This window comes from Nanorana parkeri, unplaced genomic scaffold, assembly GCF_000935625.1.
Source record: "Nanorana parkeri isolate BGI_ZX_2015 unplaced genomic scaffold, ASM93562v1 scaffold601, whole genome shotgun sequence".
Classification (NCBI taxonomy): domain Eukaryota; kingdom Metazoa; phylum Chordata; class Amphibia; order Anura; family Dicroglossidae; genus Nanorana; species Nanorana parkeri.
In genome coordinates this window covers 238850-262487 of record NW_017306869.1, presented here as the reverse complement: position 1 = coordinate 262487, position 23638 = coordinate 238850, and the positions used below count along the sequence as shown (strand labels likewise).

Sequence of the window (23638 nt, the reverse complement as noted above, 5' to 3'; positions counted from 1 at the left end):
AGATCCCTGAGCTTTACTCTGTAATCAGCTACCAAGTTGCACTACAAAGTCCACTGTGGTGTGATATTAGAACAAGCCATTATACAGAGGGATTAAGCCTAACATATGTTTGTATATAAATATGTTTGTTCTTATGTATTAAAAAAATGTCTAAAATCAATAAAAACTGAATTTAAGGCTGCAAATTTGTTTTACTGTGTGAGATCTGTGTTTGCATCTATAGCAAGTGTTAAAGCTGAACAGTACCCAAGCATCAAATGTTTCATTCTTTTATTTTTATTATTTTTTTCTAGATGCACGTGCAGGAGAGCTAACGGTGCATCAATGGCTACATCAGTTTAGATCTGTATGACAGCAATAAGAAAGGCAGGTGAATGGGGCACAGCAGCTGTTTTAACATGCTAACTCCTTGCAGAGGAGGGTCATATAATCCAAAGCATTGATAATACTCAAAACTGGCTACACTTCAGCTTTGAGAATTATCAATGCAATAGATTACAAACAGCACTAACGGGTCAACAAAAGTATGTTGACCGATGTAATGGAGCCCAGTGGACCCTCTGTATGACTCTGTTGCAGCTTTAGTCATGTAAACATGAATTTCTACATGACAAACAAATGAAAAGTGAACTACACCTACTGTACAACAAACAGGTTTATGGTAACCTCAGCAACAAACAGGTTTATGGTAACCTCAGCAACAAACAGGTTTATGGTAACCTCAGCAACAAACAGGTTTATGGTAACCTCAGCAACAAACAGGTTTATGGTAACCTCAGCAACAAACACGTTATGGTAACCTCAGCAACAAACACGTTATGGTAACCTCAGCAACAAACTCGTTATGGTAACCTCAGCAACAAACACGTTATGGTAACCTCAGCAGTGTCATAGACCTGCGTTTTGGGTTTTTTTCACAATTTTTTTTAAAATGTATCATTATCAATCTAATTTACAGATAATATGCAATGTTACAGTATAAGACAATGCTGACGTAGCAGCTAATCCATATATTAGAAAGATATTGCTGGTAAATTTTCATAAAGTAAATAGATTTGGGATTCCAATAAATATATTCGGAGCAAAGAAAGAACAACTACTGGAACCTTTTATGTAATATTGTCTGTACTGGGGACCTTAAATTGGTCCTGGAGCAAGTTGTGTATTGAATCTTTGGTGATAAAACTTAGGAAATAGAAACTATTAGGGGGACAGTCGGGTATTAGAGTGGGAGGGTTATCTCCTTAAGGGGGGTTAGGATATGAAAGGGTACAGTGTAGGGTGTACAATGACTCATGTAGAGCAGGTGAGTTTTCCACTGGTTGTCTTATCGGGGTTTATCAAGTTGTTAACAGGGTCAGGTCAAAATGTCATGGTCCGATGTAAGAGATCCAGGGCCCCCAAACAAGACCTGCGTTTAAACAAAAAGGCTGATATGTTTCTCTGCATATTAGGGATGCACTGATACTGGTATCGGTACGGATACGGAGTAATTGGACAAGTACTCACCCAAATGCTCCCGATGCCTCTCGGGATACCGGAACTTCCGGTATCAGGAAGTCGGGCGGCGAGTCATTACACGTGCCAGGCTTCCTGATTGGACATAAAGCAGGCTCCATGCTTCCTAGTCACCTGGTGACGAGGGAGCATGGAGATGACTTCCCAGCTGATCGGGAGGCCGGGCGGCATGTAATGACTCGCCTCCCAGCTTCCTCTCTTATCAGAAAGCCAGGCAGCAAGTCATTACACACCGCCAAGCTTCCTTAATGGGACTTCCGGTATCAGTATTGGTAAGCACCAAAAAAAAAGTATCGGTGCTCGATACAGAAAACGAATTTTCGCCCTGCAAATCGTTTATGAATAGACCCCTAAGTGTGCTAATGCAGCTGCCTTATTACTAGGCAAAAAAAAACAGCTCAAACAAAAGCTTATTATTAGGGCTGCACAAATTAACGATTAATTTCTCGATTAATCGTTAATCTTTTTGATCGGGCAAATTTTTTTTGATCGCTAATGAAAATGCTCACCTCTCCGTCGGCTTCCGGGAGTCCCGTCGGAGATCCGGTGACGTCACGGACATCGAAGTCACCTGACTCCTCCCCCAAGTGGCTCTGTCGGCTAACGAAGGGAAGGGGGAGGAGTCCGGTGACGTCGATGTCCCCAAGTGCCTCCGTCGGCTAATGAAGGGAAGGGGGAAGGAGTCAGGTGACATTGATGTCCCCAAGTGGCTCCGTCGGCTAACGAAGAGAAGGGGGGGGGGAGTCCGGTGACGTCGATGTCCGTGACGTCACCGGACTCCTCCCCTCTTCCCTTCGTTAGCCGACGGAGCCACTTGGGCCGGTGAGTTTGCCCAAGAAACTTTCTGCACGAGCGCCAGCCAAGGCATTGGCCTATACACATGCAGCACAGCAATGAAGTAATAAAATGAACTAGGATCACACTAATCCAGCACATTATTATTCCGAGTTGCCCCACATATTGAGTGGGGCACGGGAGTTTAATAACGTGCTGGATTAGTGTGATCCTAGTTCAATTTATTACTTCATTGCTGTGCTGTATGTGTATAGGTCAATGTAGTTTGATCTGTATGTGCATTATAATTAATCGAATAATCGATTTTAAAAAATTTTGATTAATCGAACACGAAAATTTTAATCAGTAACAGCCCTACTTATTATACCTTATACCTAAAATAGTAGCTTTCCTTTAAGTGGATAATAAGGTTTGTAGTAAGTCAAACAAGTCGACTCAAATTAAATGCTCTTTCACACTATAGTCTGTTGAGGATACAAGAAAGGTAAACTTCCTGAAGACTGGCCTTACACACTTAAAAAAATAATAATTCTGTGAGTTCACACCACATAGAAGAGAAGATCAAAACATGCATATGTTAAATAATACTAAAATTACATAAGAAGAGGACACTGTAAATAGGGACATTACACCTCATTTATATCATTTGCACTTATACAGGACGGAATCTTCATCAAGTTCCTGGCAAATACACAAACTGAGGTGGTAAGGTAAGCTTCCATTACACATATTTGGCCAAGTTAATTCCAAATTCCCAAACATTCTTCTAAAAACACGTGTCCTTACCTTGGAGCCATATAAATATTGTGGTTGTGCATTGGGTGGTTTATCACGTTGAAATTCTTGTGAGAATGGAAGAACTGTACGGACAAATCTGGAGAAATATTCAGAAGAGAAAATGACTAAAGATGCAATATATGGAAAGACATTACAAAAGAGAAATTCAAAGTGTGGAGTGCTCCAACTAACTGAAACATTTATTACATATCAATAACACAAGATATCTGTAAGCTTATGTTGTAGCAATTGATATTGTAAAAATAATAGAATAGAAGACATGTCACAACCCCATATTGTGTTACCTGCACATTAGGAGCAGCAGCAGAGACACTTTCAGCTTTTCTATACACTCACTACTCTTCTTTGAGTGCAGTCATTTCAGAGCCATTTGCTCTTCGCTTATTGCTGATTTTACATTACACTACCTCAGCTGTGGTACTCTAAGGGTTCACATGTTGTTTAAGGGCAATACTTTTCCCATTTAATGGACCGCTTTATTTAAAAAAGAGTTCCGTTCTGATAACTTTAAGTGGTTAAAGCTGAAATCTTGACACTTTCAATTAAATATATTCCTCATTTGCCACAAAGGATATCAATTCACTCGGTGTGCAGCAAATACCTTTGCAAATCCATATCCAGCAGGTTCCCCCCACTACCTGCAGAAAACTACAGAAGGGGGCTGATACAAGACCTGTTACCCTGCACAAGGAAAGAGCAGTAGTGTCTGGTCTTTATTACAGGAAGCTCCTGCAAAAAGGCAAAGTTTCACACTAAGTTTCTTTTTCCAAAGATCTGGAAATACACAGAGAACACCAAGATTTAAATAAGAATACACATGCCTCTTGTATTTAGCCAACATTTGCTGATCTTGGTGTTTAGATATGAAGTACAACTGTAAGCAATCTGAAAAAAACATCACAATGTCCCTGATGAAATAACCAAAATGAAAAAGGACAACAGGGCATTAGGATAATCCCCATTTGAGATCTCCTTCCATTTCCTATACAGCTAAACTATCCCACATCACTGGTAATTTGTTCAACCACTGACTACTTTTAATGCAAGCTCTATACACTTCCCTCCACCACCCCTTTTGCTTCTTCATTCTCGCTCTTTTCTCACTCTCCCAACCAGCATTATAATCCTAACGGCTGCCCTGGGCTGGTAAATACTGAGAACCCCAAAATACTGGATCCTACAATGAAGTAAACAGTAGAACTGTTAACGAGTATACCATGTCTGAGTTGAGACACTTGTTTCTCTAGTGCGTATTTCCCATGTAACCAGCAGTAACCATAACCTGCTGTAGAACTAATCCACACTTTCTGTGAAATATGATATACCCTAGTTTATTGAAACCCAGGCTATAAAATACATTTTTATTGAAAGTTTATTGAAAGTCAAGAAAATATAAATTCCCCCTTGAATCATAAATAAAATGCCTGTAATCTTGCCGGTAGGAACAACGTCCTCAGACAGGGTGACAATACTGAAGCTGCTGCCACTAGGAGTACAGAGCTGTGGGATTGATGCAGAGGAGGATTATTAGTGTCGTCACTGCCGTTAGTGGTAGAATATGCTGACAGTCTCTTGAGCCTACCTACAGACTATGTCTACAGGCACAGGGTTCATGGAAACCTTAGTTCTACAGGGTGATCTACATAATTAAGGAAATTACTCAGGGCACCCTTTGGTCCTAGCTCTGGCAGAATGACATTTTTTAGCCTTTGTTATGATGTCCAGGTGCTTTGAGAAGGGTACAAGCACTCCAGGGACAAGGCAATAAAAAAAAAAAAAAAAAGGTTTTTGGTTTAGAAAGAGGTTTGCGTTCAGAGTTAACCGTTAGCCAGAGATTTAGTAAATTAATTCAGTTTTTACATTTCATAATTCTTTATTTATACATTTATTCTTTATCTACATGGAGACTGAGCTGAGCAGCAATGGTAACAGGAGCTTGGACAAACTAACATTTCTATATCTGCGTGAGCAGTTACAGCAACAGTTTTTTTTTGTTTGTTTTTTACATTCATTCCATGTGAATAAAAGATAACCATTATAAGACACCCTGGCAGAATAGTTCCCATGAGCCATGTGCCTGTAGACTTGTTTCAACAACCTGTCACTATCCCTTTTGAATGACAGCTTGATCTATGCAGAGATAGATAGATATATGATTATCTATCTATCTATCTATCTATCTATCTATGAATATAAAACTAAGGCATGTGAAATTAAAAGCAATTAAGCCAGAATATTATAATGCAATATGTTTCTGCTTCTGCTCCTTAGTCATGTTGCAAGTAACATAATGGAGAATCCCAGAAAGTTAAGAGGATGGTCAGATATCTCACCACTCATAATTCTTAGCAGCACTTCTATCTCTCAATGGCAACCCTAAGACAATAAGGGATCTATTTATAGTTTTTCTTTTACCCAAGATTCACATTTTTGTTTTTCCCTTCGAAAATGTGCGACTATTGGATAAAAGGTGTGTGACTCCTGGGTGCAAACATTTACAAACAGACCCCTAACATATAGAATACAAAAAAAATCTAACCAAACCAATATCATTGCATACACATCTACAACAAAAAGCAACAAAACTTAATGTTAACAGACACAGCAAATTGTGTCCAGTTCCTGATAAACCTATTGAAAGCTGAGCCATGGATGGCACTGTTGACACCACTCTGGTCTACAAAAGTCGATTTTTCAATAAACTTCGGTCTGATAATTCTTGGCCAAACAATGCGGAGGCTGAATACAATAACTGGCAGCAGGGGAATTGTTCATACACTCAGTTTATTGTGGATGGAGTAATCTGTGAGATTTTTAATTTGAAATTTGATTTTAAAATCTATAAGTGCATGGCCAGCCTTAGTTTCAGCATGATAAAGCATTTATGAAGAGTCAACACCAATCATAGGTGCCATTTTGGTAAAGTATGAGATTTAATCAGAGCATTTACCTGTATGTGGAACCATTGTAGCAGTAATTTGGGAGGAAATCATAGTTGAGTTCCCAGAAGACATGAAGGGTGATTCTTCCATAGGGGGCAGAGACATTATGATTTGCTTCCCGAAACATGGCATCAAAGCTGTCCAAGGTCAGGAACTTGCTCAGTAATTTGTGAGTCATTTGGTTTATTTCAAGAAGGCCTTCAAGCTCCTGTCCATAAAGAGAAGGAGTCAAACAAAATTAGTGTTTAGCTTTATTTCATAAACAAGGGTTTCCATTCTACCCACAGATTTAACTACCTCCATCCAACAAAAGATAAAGTTCTACATAAACATGAGAATGTGCAGGCTACGCAAGCTGATAAGACTTTATTTACAATCCTCTCTAATGAAGGTGTTATTTCTCACAGACCAAACAACAAGGCAACAGACCCAGTCACTTTGCCTATGCAGGGAAGTCTTGGAAAAAGGGCATTCCCCCAAGCCCGTTCTACTCCACTTACCTGTGCCCACTAGCAGCTCCTTGCGCCTCTGCTGTTGTATGTTAAATGGGAGGGGAGACTGACTATGTTGGTGACCCTGGGAAGCACTGACCCCACTCCCCTGGTCATGTCACAGTGCTTGAGCACAGCAATTGGCTGCTAGGCCTAGGCACAGTCAGAGGGGAGCAGGTCATATGCTCCTTCATACCTAGAAGTGCTGGGTATTCTCAGCAGCCATGGATGAGCAAGGACCTTTCAGGTAAAGCAGATAAGGTGAATTTATAGGAGTCACCTTGCTCTGCATTAGCAAGGTAGTTGAGCCAAAAAAGAGCACTATACAAATGTTTGAGGAGTCCACTGGTTTTTTTATTTACGTATGTGGCAATAAGAAAACAAATGGCAGCCTGTGTCTTTTTGGGACCACAAATCGCTCTTCATCAGGGCTACAAACACAAACATTGGAATAATAAATATAGGAGACAATGGAGGACAACAGAATTTTAAATACACTGAGTGGCCAGATTATTATGACCACCTGACGTTTGTAGGCAAATTAGCTATAATTTCGCACTGAAGTTGCTAGAGGGCCAGACCATTATAAATAGGGAAGCAGGTTGTTTACCTAGATAGTTGTACACCTCCCTTGCACATCCTGTAGAGGTGCCAGGAGCCAGAATGTGATGCCACCATGGCACCTCTATAGGACACGTGAGGGAGCTGTAAGCAATGCACTTTTGGATAGAGTTTTCTCGCCGCCATAGCATAGCCGTAGCCTACCCCAAGCTGACACTCGTTATCGGGCACCACTGAACACTGACTTTTGGGTCACGACCCACCAGTTGAGCACCAGAACAGAAAATAAAGCTGGCCATACACCTATAGATTATCTGCAGATATTCTATGGTCGGATGGAACATGTGCAACAGATTCCTCCATCTAAGCTAAACTGTGTGGATGGAGAAATCTCTCACTGGGCCAAGCTTCAGCATCTTGCTAGTCGGTCCCGCTGGCTCTCAAAATACCTGAATCCTATCAGATTGTTCTAGTATTTAAGAGACAGCAGGGCCGACTATCAAGATACTGAAGCTTGGCCCAGTGGATGATGCTGGCGACGTACACTGTACGTCGTCAGTCACGAAGGGGTTAAGACTAAATTTCTCCAAAATGAGAAAAATCTGCTATTAGACAACTTTCACCTGAGCAGATCTCCACGTTGGAATATTTCTCCTCTATTCCTGTTCCGACGACAACATTTTGAAGATTTCCTCACTCTCAGTCCCAGTTTCAATGGTCAGCAGGACTTATATAGAGGGCGAATTACTTTAGTGAGAACACAGACAGCAATAAAAACCCAACCGGGGTTCTAACTGTTCCCCACAAAAAAAAAATTGTAAATACACTTTAAGATCTACAAACAGCACTCCCAGATTACAGATGCAGGGTGACCTAAGGGATTCATGAAAAAAGGATTGTGCATTTTTAAATGCTTTCCAATTGAATGCTAATAGGGATAATCATTTATACTAGAGTTTACCGGCTACAATTAAAAATGTTCTATATGGAGGACTTTCATAAACAAACCCTCTGTTCCTTACCACAATGGAAGTAAGATCTTCACTCTCAAATCGTCCAATTGCCAGTTCCAATGACTTGTACATTGCTGCAGTGATCCTTTGAGTAATTAAACGATTGAGATCAATTGATCTGCCCAAGAGCTGAAAGAGGTAAAAGCATTTTTTATTAATTTTAGTTTCTGGTTCAGACAGCTCTAAAGATTTTTAAAGCACCAAAAAAAAAAGTCAAATAGTGAGAGGGGCATAAATCCTGACCCCTGATAGTGCTGAGAGCCACACGCTGTTCCAGATCAATCATATTTCTTTACTTAATTTTTATTGGTTAATCCCAATACCGGTTTAAGGAAATACTAGGTTGCAGACACCCACTAACCTGAACATGTCGCTGCTTTAGCAACGTATCATAGCGGATAGATATTGGTGGTGAGATATTGGCTCCCTGGTTTTTACAATCTGATCGTAGTCGTTTTTCCAAGAGTAAACTGTTAATATAAAAAAAAAAAAAAAAGACAATGGTTATAAGTAATGCATGGACACCAACTGGAAAAATAGAGAGATTGGTGACATACACACCTGCCAGCTACAACTTTATAGTTGGCAAATATTTGGTCAGCTAGTTTGTAGACAAACTGGTCAAAACACAAGTTTACCTAAAAATAGTAAAAAAAAAAAATATAGCATGATAAATGTGAAAAGTGCAAGAATTCTTAAACTGTTAAAACTCAACTTTATCAACACTGGCTGATACAAAAATAAATAGAACGCATTACAGATACAATTGCATTATCTATTTTATATAAGGATTTTACCCAAAATACCATATACCTCCATTAAACAGTGTAAAGTTTCAAGGGTGAGCTGCACATGAACATTGAATACATCCCATAACACTTGGACACATAAACACAAAATATGTTAAATGTTCCAGACCCTTATATGAAGGCAGCTATATTTGGGTTGCAGAGCTTTTCTAAATAATTTAGCACATCAAATTTAAATGTAAGGAGTTTCAGCCTTGGTAATTAAACAGAAAAAAAAGATATACTTACTTCAGCCTCAATCTCATCATACAGGAATTGCTTTTTAAATTTTGTGAGGGCATAGTGCGCACTGTCATTATACAGATCCAGAGAGTAGAGAACATACCTAGCGAAATAATTCAGAACAACATATAATAATACTTCCGATCTCATAACAGTAGCACATGTACAAACAAAGGACTTTTTATACAAAATAAAAATGAAATCATGTCATGTTCTTACTCCATCATGGACGCCTCTTTTGTTTCTAGGATGTGGTCAGTTAAAATCCAGGGCATGGACATATCAATGGGGAACTGAATCCTACGACCCATGGTCAGCTCCAAGAAGAATTCTCTGAACCAGAGCTGGGAAAGATCACAACACTGCTGTAGGGTCTCTTCAAGAAGAAGAAAATATGAGAGCAAATTAATTCAATTAAAGCATTGCCTAACACCATTTCAAAAAGAAGGGCTGCGGAGAAAGCATTGAACACCACATAACAGATGCAGTCTTAGATGCTCTTGTATTTGATATATTAACTTGCAAAAAAAAAAAAGTTGCAGAGAAGAAAAGAAAAAAGTTGTTTTACGCATAGCAAGACAGCCATCTAATTCTTTGCTATAAATGGCAATTGATAAGTGCAAATTTCCAATGGCATCATAAATAACATCAAGCAAATTTGCAAACATAATATTTTACCCTTTCGCTTCTGCTGTGCTCTGAAGTTTGATAAATTAATCTGCAGACAACTGTACACACAGCATTAGAACATCCTTTTGAAGTGCATGTTTTAAGTTTGAAATCTGGTCTTATCATACTATTATCCAAGTCATAATATGTTCAGATCCTAATTACTAAAATCCGCTCTTCATGTATTTTAACACATCGCTTTGAAATTTTATAATCGCATTCATTAGCGTTAAAACAGGCACACACAGCTAAAGCTTGAAAATGCTCGTCAGCGTGCAGTTGTCTGCTATTTAATGGCCTTTAGGGCTTGTTCACACCGAAAGCGTGTGCATTCTAGAGCGGTAGCTGCTGGAACGCACCGCGATCGATGAGAAACTTCTCCTCGCATTTTGGGGCGGGAGGGGGCGTGGCGGTGCATTGAATTCAATGGATCCGCTTCCACCCCCCTCGCAGTGCGATCGGACGCGTGGCAAATCTTTGCTTGCTCTATTTTTTGCGTTTGCAGTGAAACAGAACGCTGGTAACGTTTTGCCACGCGTCCGATCGCAATGCGGGCAGGGGGGCGTAGAAAGGGTTCCATGGAATTTGCGTTCCAGCAGCTACCGCTCTGGAATGCACACGCTTTCAGTGTGAACAAGGCCTTAGTATAGCAATGCAATTGCAGGCAACATGTCTCTCACTCACACATCCTTAAGTACACTCCACCAACATTAGCAGCTATATGGGAGGAAGAATTAAATAGGAATCTATTGCTACCTGACAAGCAGGATACATAAACAGCTACTTCTAAAAGTTCTATGAATTTCATTGAAAAACATTTGATTATGTCAGTATTTTGTTCTAGTGTTGGTAAATCTTCTGAGATTTGTGTACTCCACTATTCTATAGAACTCTTTTGTAGATGATTCACACTAGCGACTTTTACATACATCTGGTATGACTGCCTGAAGGAGAAAACGCTTATAAGCTCATACCTACCAATATACGTGTTTTCTTCTCTAAGTTCTGTATTTACTGAGAGAAGGTTCATGTAACTTTAATTGATGCCGATGTATTTTAGTTAATCATTTCAGTTAGAATCAGGTTTCAAACTAAAGTTAATAACTTTAATTTAGTTAATCACTTCAACTGCAAACACAAGGCTGTGAACCCTGTTACCATCCCTGGTATATCCAAATGCTAGAGAAAAAAAAGTATATCTAGTTGTATATTAAGCTGGCCATACACTGCTTAGATTTCCAAAAGAACTTTATTTCCACTTTCTATCACTTGATGGGGTTAAATCGACGATAGATTTCGACTGTAGTGACGGAAAAACTTGGAGCAGGATGGAAATTTTTTCTCGAACAAACAAAATTCTGATATTTGTTTTCGTTCAGGAACTTCATTCATTCCAAAATCGTACGTTAGAATCAAACAAAATGTTGATAGACATTTGTCAAGTGTCTGCTGGCATTATCGCGTGGTAAAGAAAGTTTTTTCGGAAATCTACTGGTATATGGCCAGCTTTAGCTCGCAGCCAGGGACTACAGATATGATAATTTTTGGCCTGCGGGCTGCTTAGCATTAAACACAACAACTGCATTTATTTTGTTTAAGCATTTATATTTTAAAAATAAAAATCATTTGACAAACAATTTGGTACTAGGCAGATCAGGCATAGGCAGCTACATTCCATCCAGCTTGCTGTCCTTGCATGCACTGCCAGCCATGCTGGGACCTGTATTATCACACGAAAGTAAAAGAAGTTGTTTCTGCTTGATACATAAGACTAACCATGTGTGATGGTCAGTGGTATTTTGAAAACACATCCTGACTTTTTACAGTAATAAATGAAAATCTATTTTATGAAAAAAATTTTAATAATCAAGTGTTTTACACAATATGGTGTAATCTGGTATAATATTTGTATTGTCATAGTATAGATTATACTTATTCTTGTTATGCTTAATAGAAATTTGTAAAAAATTATCTAGTGGTGTCTGATGCCATAACAAAATCCTTGTCCAGCAAACTGTTTTATACAGCTCACTAGCCTTTCCCATAGATCAATAAAACAGTATTTTAGGTATCTGTGGAAAAGGTGTTGGCAACTAAAAATAAAGCGGGACCCATTCTAAAATACAACAAAACCTCCTGATAAAATCTGCAAATACTTTCCATGCTCTGTTATTAATCACTATCTGCAAATCAGCAGAGCGTTCACCTGCAAACATTTTTGTGACAAAAAAAAAGCAGCATGATTCATCAGGGAAAACTACTGTACAGCAACTAAAACTTATATACCAACATATGGAAATGTTACCTATATAGAATACAGCAGTTTGCTTATTTATATAAGCAAACCTTAAAATGTATCAAAACCAAAAGGACAAAAATGTAATATACTGCATCCTAGCAGTCGTTGGATATGTGGTAGCTACATTCTTTTTTTTCATGCTAGGTACTGAAAAATACCTGCTGATCCTGCCAGAAATCCAGTAGGCTTGAAACTTGTGCAATGAACTGAAATAGTTTTCATTTGTGAGCTCTCTTCAGCTCTACCTAGTATGGAGCTGAATAATGGGGCTAGTGTTTGTTGCTACTGTTTCGAGTACCTATATATATATTTTTTGGTAATCGCCAACATCAAATACCTGTATTAGCATCCCGAGGTACCGTGGGCCCAGCTTTCCGATTGCCTGGGAAAGCCAGTGTTCTATCGAAAGAACAACGGCTTCGTGCTCCCTTGTGACCGGCTTCCTTGTCCTGACCAGTCAGAAAGCCGGATGGCGGGTCATGACCTGCCGCCCGGCTTCCCGATTGAGGCAGCCTGGCTTCCTGACCAAAGTGTCACTAGGCAGTGTGAATCCAGCTGCTTGCCAATCAAGAAGCCGGGAGGGGGGTTATAACGAGCCGCCCGGCTTCCCTAGTCAGGAAGCCAGGCTGTCTAGCGACAAGTGAAGCCGGATTCCTAGCCAATCAGGAAGCGGGTCACTGACTACTCTTGCTGTTCTACAGTTCAACCCACACATTCGCAGTCTTGTTTCAAACATAAAACAGCCTCCTTTTAGGTTTTTTTTCCATGCAGTTAATGTGTACCGTTCTATATATCGTTCTAATACTACAGTAAGCAGCAAGGCATATGCCTGGTTAGCAGACAAGAATTAGTTGTTGAATATGAAAAACACAGCACATACACCGCACCACCTAACAAGCAAGGTTAAAGTTGACGTCACACCACCAGCATTGAAATTAGACCATAATCTTACCACTGAAATTAAGCAAGTGTGTGTAGAAGAATGATTCGCGGTGAAATTTTTCTATGTCCAAAATGGTGGGGCCCTCTAGGCTACTCCGCAGCGTTTTCTTGGAACCGCTTTTTTCAGCAATGAGGGACTCTAGCATGGTTCTCACCATGTATAGCTGTGTCATTTAAAAGGAAACATATTTGCACATAGAGAAATACAAGAAAGGAGAGAGCAAAGTACACTCATGTAAAACATAAAACCCCATTGACCTTTCAGAGATGCATTTTACCCTCCTTGCCTTTTAAAATGCTACCTACATGTCCCCCCTGTAGCGAACAGCCTCAAAACTAACACGCCAAGGCAGAATTCTTAATTTGCCAATATATTTAAAAATGTAGATGGTACTGCCAAACTGCAGTGAACCCATCGCAAACAATCAGAATGTACATTTTGCTAAAGTTGTGGGTCACTGCACTTTGCACATCATCGCTGCTCTCTGTACTGCCTTATTAACAATGCTACAGCAGGTAGAGCAATCCAAAAAGTGAAATTGTAGCCTATACAGAATGAAAGAATCCATACAGGACAGAATTTGTAATTATTATTATACAGGATTTATATAGCGCCAATAGTTTGCACAGCGCTTTACAATATAAGGAAGACATTACAGTCACAATACAATTTAAGACAAGATGGTAAGGAGGGCCCTGCCCGTGAGGGCTTTTATCATGTTCATTTATATTGGGGAGATTTTAGGAGATTACGCTCTCCTGGAGTGGGGACTTGTTAGTACTAGGAGCATGTATTTTCACTGATGAAGAGTTCATACTAATCTAACATTTAGGTAATCGGACCATCTGACTGTAGCAGTTGTGCAGCACTGACTTATAAAAGGCAGGTATTTCACACAAGGCTCAATTAGATAGTTTTGGTGCAAAATGCTGCATAGTGACTGCAGGAAAGACATTTAAATAACATCTAAAAAGGGACAGGGGTGTAAAACGCCAATTTCAGTTGTCGTTTGTCACAATCATTTGTTTGGAAAACCAGTTTTCTTCAGAACAAGTACAGAATAAATTCAATAAAATGGTGCAAAAATAAATATCGGCTTACCACCAAAGTTTAATAGAGTTGGATAGGTGTAGGACTGCCTCAGAAACTTTTTTACCACAAGCAACAACTTTTCCATCCCAAGAGACTTGAGCTGTTTGAACAGCTCTACAGAGCCCAGGGACTCTGTCATTGTGCGCACCAAGAAGAGCTGAAATCCAACATATGGGGGAATACAGGAGATCAGGAAAAGGGAACAAGGGAAACATGGAGAGGTAGTGGTAGAAGGAGGAAAGCAAAAGGGAAAGAATCATTAGTGTGTTAGATAAACAGACCTACCTCTAATCTGTCTTCCACTTTTTTGAACAAATACTGTATCAAAGAAAGCCTCATCTAAAAATATGTCTCAACTTGCATCATTTTTAGCATTACAAGGAAGTAATTTATGTGCTGGAAATATTTTTTATTATAAAGTTGTATTTATGGACTGTAATTAATGTGTCCACTTTTACACTAGTACAGAGTACAGACAGGCCACCAAAGGGATCATCTCTATATGGTGAATGCAGGTTTTAGCACTCACTAGCACAGCGCTGACAAATTCTGGACACTCCTTGAAAATGAAGGTACACAGCAGTCAGCAAAATGCCAATGACTACAGATAAAAGGGGTTTATCATAGAACAGAGCTGGACAAATACAGGAGCCAGGTAGCAAAGGCTCCTCAAAAAAAAAAAAAAAATACAGCTGGCACCTATATCTTTTAAGGTTTTCTTTAGTTGTTGTCAATAAAGATGAATTCTAAAAAAAATCCTGCTGGCTCCCCGATTGGACAGACTAGCTTCTGGATTAAATAATGATTTGTCCACTTCTGCCATAGAGAGCAATTCTCTTTGTGATTACAGGTGCATTCTACACTTATGAGCCCAGGAACCATTGACAACAACGAGACAGGGGCCTCAAAAATCTTAACAGAGTACAAGCCCTATTTAGGACCAGCTGAAACTGTACTGTGTAGAAAGTAGGCTGATGTTATAGAAAGGTCCCAAAAAAAAAAAAAAAAATACAGCTGGCACCTATATCTTTTAAGGTTTTCTTTAGTTGTTGTCAATAAAGCTGACTTCTAAAAAAAATCCTGCTGGCTCCCCGATTGGACAGACTAGCTTCTGGATTAAATAATGATTTGTCCACTTCTGCCATAGAGAGCAATTCTCTTTGTGATTACAGGTGCATTCTACACTTATGAGCCCAGGAACCATTGACAACAACGAGACAGGGGCCTCAAAAATCTTAACAGAGTACAAGCCCTATTTAGGACCAGCTGAAACTGTACTGTGTAGAAAGTAGGCTGATGTTACAGCTACAAGAGAGAATTCCAAGAGCATGCAGACAGTGTCATTGCTAGTTTAACTGAGAATCAGCAGTTTGCTTAGTATAGTTACCAGGTAGAAAGAACAGCACTAGGCTCATTAGCAGGAAAGCAACACACAGAAGATTGCAGACCAATAACCCAGAGAGAGATGCACATCACTTCCAGCCATCAAAAGCAAAGCAGAAGAGAAGAGAAGAAAACATTGGTGGTAATCGATTGGTTCAATTGGAAGGTTACCCTGGTCATTTTTTAATTAGATGAAGCTGAAATCACATCGTTCCCGTCTCCCTCTATCATTAGAAAATTAAATGATAAAAACATACAATTAAGCAACATTCAAAGTAATGACAAATTTAACCAAAAATACACATATGGTTAAGAACAATTATATCAGAGCTATGGATCAAGGACAATCATGTGCACTGACACATGCAGAAAATTAATACAATTTTGACTTTTCAATAACTAATGTATTAGAATATGTGACCATAAAAAAATGGTCTGAAAAGAAGCAAATGTAGCGTCCCACATATCATAAACAGGGACACTACACACTATTCAGCATGCAGCAAAAAAAACTAAACACAAACTTATTGATAAAACTACCAATAATTTACAAGATATATAATGTTATAGCTCAACCACCTGACATCAGTCACTTGTTACTAACATGCCTGGACTCCTAGTAGAATTGTTTGCTGTCACCAAGTACAGAAGCTAGGAAATACTGCTCTAATCATACTTAACCCAATTATTATTTATTGTAACCTGGGTAACACAAACTGAGGATACAATGGAGACAATGCATAAGCAGAGGTTATTTTCAGTGGATGTCAAAGCAATCAGAGGATTAAGAGGCAGAAACAGATGAGTCCTATGGAAATCTCAACTGTTCCTGGATTTGCCCCTTCCACAACTTTAACACTCCTATTGGTTCCTCAATGTGATGAATGGCTTTCCTAACCAACAGTCATCTACTGTGGGAGTGGCCATGCTTAGTTCATAAACCCATAGTCTTTATAGATGCCAGTATTTCAGTATCTACTAATCGTTGTACCATATAATTTTTACTGACTGTAACCTGTGCTTATGCATTTTTTTCATTGTATGGTCACTGACAGTTTCCTTTAAATGTAATTACTTCTATTTCTACTTATTTTATTTCAATAACAAATAAAGTAGAACTTTAACTATCAACCCTAATCACTGAAAAAGAATGGATGATGTACCTGAGTGCTGGATGGTCCTACTGCACGTCTTGGAACTTTAATGTCAAAGCCTGTCTTAGGGTCTTTTTCCCCTCTAAGAGCAGGGTCATTAAATGGTTCACATCCTGCACCCCAGTCACATACTGTTTTTCTGATTGCCTGAAGCACACTACAACAGAAAGAAGTAGACTTTATTAGTGATATCTGATAAGACAGTGGGTCAGCACAAACTTGCAGTGTTCCCAAAAGCATGCAAAAAAAAAAGTTATGCAATAAACAAAAATGGCATATCTGTTGACGGCAGTTTAAACCAACCTAGGACAAACGAATATGGAGAATAGATCTGGATCAAAAACATCCAAAACTGGATATATCGAACAGTATATTTTTCAGTTCCTGTGAAAAAAAAAAGGGGTACATAATATGGGTGCTTCACTTTACATATAAAACATGTCCATTGGTATTACCTTTGAATGACATTCTTCTTTTTTTTGATGGCCTGTCTTAATGGTTCCCGAAGGGTAACCTGTGCGAAGTCTTGCAGTGCTGCATATATTGTGTGACGGATGGCATGGTTAAACACACTCTCCATACGACACATGAGAACTTGCAAACCTTTAATCATAGCAATCACCTAAAATAAATAACAAAAGGGAAAAAACCCTTAAAATTAGATGTAAGAGGAAGTAATTGTTCATTATTTTATTTGTTAAACAACCAAGACAGTAGACTAGTAAAAGCTACTATAAGTTTGTACTTCTGTGCATAGATAAAACTGACAGGTAAGTTACATGTACACTTAACTCATGGACAGATACAAAAAGTAGTAGAAATGACACAAGTTCAAAATTGGTCTTATGTCACAAACCTAAAGAATAACAGTATTTCTAATACAAATTAGCTCTTTTAACATATTAAAGTGACCTTAAACCCTCAGATTTTTTTTACATAAAACAATACTGTAATGTGTGCCTTACTGTAATCCATTGTAGTTTCACTTCTCTTTGCTGCTCTTCCTTTTAAATCTGTATCTGTTCTCATGCTGGGCAGAACTTCTGTTTTGCAGCAGACTGCCTCTGAAATGGATACATGGTGTCTGTGTGTAGGTTTGCAACCTGAGCCAGCACTACAGGAAGAGGCACTCAGCTGCAAAGGGAAGTTCTCCCCAAGCATGAGAAGACATGAGAATTTAAAAGGAAGAGCAGCAAAGAGAAGGGAAACAACCATGGATTACAGTAAGGCACACATTACAGTATTGGTTTACGTTACAAAATCTGAGGGTTTAATGTCAATTTAAGGAACACCAAACAGCTTTGAAGTTATAACCTCTAAGCTCTGTCTTTTCTTTTCATGTGGTTCGAAAGCAGTCATTACAGGCCCAGGCTAACAAAAATCATTGCTTTGTCTAAATTCAACCTGTCTACACAGATTAGCAGCCCAATGTAGAGAGACATGCCTGCAGATCAGGAACGGGAACATGAAAATATGGCAGGCAACTGTTCAGCATAAGTGATTTATTTATTGTAACACGAACAACGGGTTATAAAACTATGACATATTCTGTAACACAGTAATCAATAGAGAGACAAAAAATAACTGCTAGTGTGACAGCCCCTACACAAGTTTAGCTAAGCCCTGTTCACTCCATGTCATGGGTTTCCAACAGAATGCACACAGAGAGATTCTCCGATATTCTCCTTGTTCCGAGTCCTGGTTTGCAGACATGGGTCTGTCTATATGGTGCTGTTGTTCATTTCAATATTTATTTAGACTAGCTACAGCCTTTGATGCCAGTTCTTAAAACACAAGGAAAGAAATGGCAGAAGAAAGGTTACATATGCAAAGCTGCTATATTAATAAATACATTGCACAGAAAACTAGAACAATCATATAATCAATAAACAATATGTTAATACACCACTTTGTTCGGTTCCCCAAATGGCAATCCATGTGTAAAAAGAAGTATAAAAAAACATGAAGAACATTTTCTGTCAAATGCACGTTAACATTAATTACATAAGAGGTAAAAGAATAGCACACTGGATACATACCTCTACCAAAGCAAACTTCTCCTCACTGGTGTAGTTGTAGCGTGTTGCCCGCTCATACTCTTCAGCATTGTCCGGGCAGTCTTTGTTAGAATATTTGTCAGTTGGGTGCACAAGCTTCCAGGAATACTATAATGAAAACAAGCTCAAGAAGCTAAGTATTCATTAGAAAATGCATATTAAAATGTTACTAAATCCTAATCCATATCAAATATAAATACTATATATCAAGTCTTGAAACTCCTGTAATTCTGTATGCAAAATAATAGTGAAGATTAAACTACGCCGTCCAACATATACCATTATGTTGAGTTGCATCAGTTATGGCTTTTGACAACAACAAATAATTACAAAATATAACACATCCCATAAAGCAAATAAACACATAAAAGTATACAGTTAATATGACCTGTTGGCCAAATTACATCATATTCTGATGTTCCAAATTTAGTTCTGTGTGGTGCTTCTCGTAGCTTGATTCACTATGGGAGACATATACTGTGTGGGTGAGCCCGCCAACAAAAGACCTGATAAAGTTTAAAGAAAAGGAATTTCTAGTCCAAGCCAATATAATTTTATTACACCTACCGCCTGAAAGGTAAATGTACCCTCTATATTAGAACATTTTCACTGTAATGACAACAGGCTCTAAAAGGAGGAACGTTAAATTCACTTAAATGTTATGCTTTGTTATTTCCTCCAGTAGCATAGGGCCCCTACAAGTTCACTGTGAGTTAAATGTGGGCATTTTCTTTGATGCTTTTGTTCTATTAAAAGTATTTTTTTTTTTTTATTCAATGTATAGCCAAAAATTTATTCTCAAGCTCCTGATCTTGTAAAGATCTTCTGGTGCTCGGAGAGTAAATACAAAGCTGCTCAGCTCTAGTGAGAAAGTTTCATAGCACTTTGTGTTACGATAGTAAACATTGTGAATGGCGCTAGTGATACGCTTCCTACCTCCCTGTTATTCCTTAATACAATAATTTACTAACAGGAAACAGTGGCTTCAACGTTCCCTATTACTGAAAAAACGTAAAGAGTGACAGCTGTAAGAAAGCACAACCCATCTTTCATTTATTAGCTAAGCAGTACAATCAAGCACTGACACTTAAAACAGGAGACTTTGCAAGCAAGGCAGCTAATTCTTACCAAAGAATGAGGGCCTATGGACTTTAGAGTTGACACAGCAGTTATTTACCAAGGAGTATGGAGAATTTGACACTAATAAGGAAATTTCAGTGCAGTTTGTAACAGTAAGACAGCTCAGCACTGGAAGGGATAGTACATCAGTGGAGAATGAGAGGACAAGCAGTACGTGTTGGAGTGAGAAAAGCTGCTTTACAGTTGATGACACAGAAAACAGTATTGCTTGCTTATAGGGGTGGCACAAGCTTATTACAGCTAAATTCAGTACTAGGGACAGAATTCTCAGTAAGAACCTGGAGGGTACAATGTGGCTTTGAAGGAGAACTATGGGGTCAGTGCTTTTTCCCATAGTTCTCGTAAGGGTCACGGGAGGACACAAACTAGCGTTCTCCCGTGACCCAAAGCTCAGTATACCGCGAGCTACAGCTCCCAGTATACTGAAACCGCCGCAGCCTGGACGAATCCTGACATTACTGTCGAGATCCACCCAGCTGCATGATTGACAACTGGCTCTGCCTATCTAGAGGCGAGGCAGAGCAAGCTGTACCGCTGGAGGATTGGACAGGGGAGGGGGGGAATCCCTGCAGGGAGCCGTGAGTGACAGTCACGTCTCTCTGCAGGGACAGGATCGAGAAATGAGCGAGCGACGGTATGTGTTCGCTCACTTTCCGATCAATTGAGTTTCTTATTATAGTGTATCTAGTCAAGCTACTGGTTGAATTCTTAACCATTAGAGTAGCTTCCTCAAAAACTAAGGCAAACCAAACATGAGCTTATATTTCCAAGAATGAAAATAATTAGCAGCATACTGGATTGGATATGTGAAAATGAGCAATTGCTAGTTCTTTGGTAACACTAAGGATTAAACTCCTACAAAGCCCAGCCGCCACGAATGGTGGCTGAATTGGCTGCATTACATGTAAATATCAGAATGTGTATGGTAAACCAAACCAGTATGTATGTTTATGGATGCACAAATCTGGTATGCAACCAAAATGGATACTTCACACGTGTTTGAATACCTACCACTTCCATCACATGAGCACTCCACTGTGATAAGAGCTGAAGTCCCTGCAATGCCAAGTCAAAGAGTTTCCGGTATTCAGCATCGGTCTTTTGTGTTTCCTGACGACCAGATCCAGTGACGACCTACAGTAATAAATAGCTTGGAATATTACTGCTTTCCAATTGTCAAATATCCTAGATCATAAAAACAATTTCAAGTGTGACAAACACCTAAAAAGGAATCTAAAATGTTTGATTATGTTATTTTTAGTTTTAAGCCAACAGTGGTTTAGATATTTTTTTAATTATTTAAACCTGCTGGCTGCGAGTATTTATAGAATATTCATATGTAATAGGTCACATTTAATTGATTAAAATATTTTTTTTGCTGAATAAACACTTTCCACTCCCTTTACAAACAGCCTTTGTATCTGCAGTTTTACTCTACAGTTGCCCTTAGGCCTTAGCAGACACCTCCAAAAAATCAGCATCAATGGAAGAGTCTACTGTTGCCCCGATGCAGTAAAAGCAGGATTTGGGGGTCCTCTCTGAGGTCACAGACACGGATGGCCTCATCCAACAATAGAAAGTATGGTGTAGGTCTGACCACTGTCTAATACCAGCATAATCCTGCACAGTATGGCTATGTGACACTGCTGATCCTCCTAACAAGAATTTGGTAATGCCCTCTCAGATTCATGTGCAGCCCATAATTAGGATTTCTTGGACCATGGGGAAGGTAATGTTCCCACCAACTAAAATTGTCAAAATTAGTTATTCTGTTAAAGCAATCTGCAGCAATAAAACAAATACAGAAACATTTAAATCTTCTGCTATGAAACAGGGCCAAATACATGCTTTAGCCCTGCCCATCCACCAGGAAATCCAGACAATAATGCAAAAAAGACCATCATCCATGGCACATAAGCAATACAGACTATATTATACAACACTCATATCACTTTAGTAAATCGTTACTGTAAATTACCAATGGGATAAGTAGCAAGATGTCAAAACTTACTTCGCTATTGCTGTAGCGAGCCAACTCTGAGATGAAGCGCATGTGGTCTTCTCTAATCTGGATCATCTGCTCACAGATGTTGTACTGAGGACTACTGCTGGATGAGGTGCAAGTCCATCTGTTTCACAGCAGCAGGAAGAACATTAATACCTTACAAAACCTTAAGAGCCTTCATCTAAAAAGAATGCTACAGATTTGCTTATTACAATGTATTACTGCATCTCAATATGTTTGAACTTTATTATTTAAACTATTATTCCGATACCAATTGCCTAATTACTTTAGCAATTAAAATCATGAAGTATGCATAGAATTAAAACAGAAACGTAAAGAAAAAATAGCCTTAATCGTTCATCCCTTTTCCATGGTAATGTAACAAAGTATATTCCATTTTTAGGCAGATGTTTAAAGCTTATGGAACCAATGCTTATCAACTAAGTATATATAATCCACAATATAGTTTTCAAAAGATGTATGTAAAACTCTTCTTACAAAATTCCACTTATTTAAAATGGGCCGCCTGGCTGCCTCTAACTGCACACACTGTGATCAGACACACGCAAATATTTTACACCTCATCTGGTGCTGCCCAGTTCTAGCCACGTTTTGGAAACAAGTGACTAGTATTCTTACTATCCTAATTATTATCGTAATTCCATGCAATCCCACACTCCTGCAATTTGTCTGTTTAGTTTGTTGGCTGAAGAGCAATGGCCTCAATACAAGAGATCATTTCTAAAGGAAAAATGTAAGTGTATCTACACTTTTGCAGAAAAATTGGAAACACATCTACTTTATATTTGTGACATGTTCCCATTCACAGCATAACTTTAAAAAATTACATAATTGCAGCTTACCTTTTTTTAGACACTCTTTCTGCAAACTCCAGGACTGAAATATCCTTATTTCTTGCCGTCTGGGGGTTGAGGGGAGTTTTGTTTTACATAATTAAATCTATCTGTACTGTGCTGGCAGATTTAATTATCACCTGTAAACTAGATGAGCAGAATGTCTGTCCTAACACAGAGTTCATGAGAGGGGACCATTCTGTCCTAACTCTTACTATTAGGAAAGACAGAGTTTGCTGTAACTGAAACAGAGAGAAGCTTGCAAAGGCCTGCAACTCAAAACACCTCTAAAAAGGTAAGACATTTTTTTGAAAAAAATATTTTTAGATCTGCTGTGTGAATAGGAACACATAACAAACATATATGGGGGTTTTCTCAATTTGTGACTGCAAAAGTGGAAATACACTTTAATTTATTGCCTGCAAAACTATAGCTACCAGGTGGATCAACCACTCCCCCTACTATTTTTGATGGAAGCATCTTGTAAATCAATTCTCTACAAGAAAAAGTAATGAAAGGGAAATGTAACTGCCCCGAGAAGTTCCATAATACCTTGGAGTAACTCCACAATTATGTAGGAATCCAACTAATTACCCCATTCACCATTTCTAAATCTCTATTTAATTATGACTATGCCTTATGATTACACTTTGATTAGCATGTATATTCTGACAAACACATGGTAGACTCTCATGTTTGCAATTTGATTTATAGGTTACAAAAAATAGGATTTTGGTAGGATCCCGGGTCCTGGCCACGAACCGAGCCACCCGCCGATTGAGACGAGACGCCAGGAGATCCACGTCCGGGAACCCCCAGCGAAGGCAGAGCTGGTGAAACACCTCCGGATGTAGCATCCATTCTCCCGGGTCCACTGACTGGCGACTGAGATA

At 38.9% G+C, this 23638-nt stretch overlaps 1 protein-coding gene across 2 annotated transcripts in view; it reads right to left on the bottom strand.

The window, feature by feature from the left end:
- CYFIP1 (cytoplasmic FMR1 interacting protein 1) overlaps window positions 1-23638 on the bottom strand; it is a 92258-nt gene that overhangs the window by 35165 nt on the left and 33455 nt on the right. The window contains exons 11-23 of one of the 2 annotated variants that reach the window (XM_018562810.1): window positions 21898-22015; window positions 20898-21020; window positions 18729-18854; window positions 17145-17311; window positions 16699-16846; window positions 14162-14309; window positions 9369-9525; window positions 9156-9252; window positions 8680-8756; window positions 8480-8588; window positions 8128-8247; window positions 6062-6261; window positions 3100-3187 (exon numbers count right to left, since the gene is read on the bottom strand). In XM_018562810.1, the coding sequence (XP_018418312.1) occupies window positions 3100-3187; window positions 6062-6261; window positions 8128-8247; window positions 8480-8588; window positions 8680-8756; window positions 9156-9252; window positions 9369-9525; window positions 14162-14309; window positions 16699-16846; window positions 17145-17311; window positions 18729-18854; window positions 20898-21020; window positions 21898-22015 (1678 nt within the window). Of the gene's footprint in view, window positions 1-3099; window positions 3188-6061; window positions 6262-8127; window positions 8248-8479; window positions 8589-8679; window positions 8757-9155; window positions 9253-9368; window positions 9526-13069; window positions 13224-14161; window positions 14310-16698; window positions 16847-17144; window positions 17312-18728; window positions 18855-20897; window positions 21021-21897; window positions 22016-23638 lie in introns of both variants that reach the window. The other variant, XM_018562809.1, reaches the window with a different exon arrangement.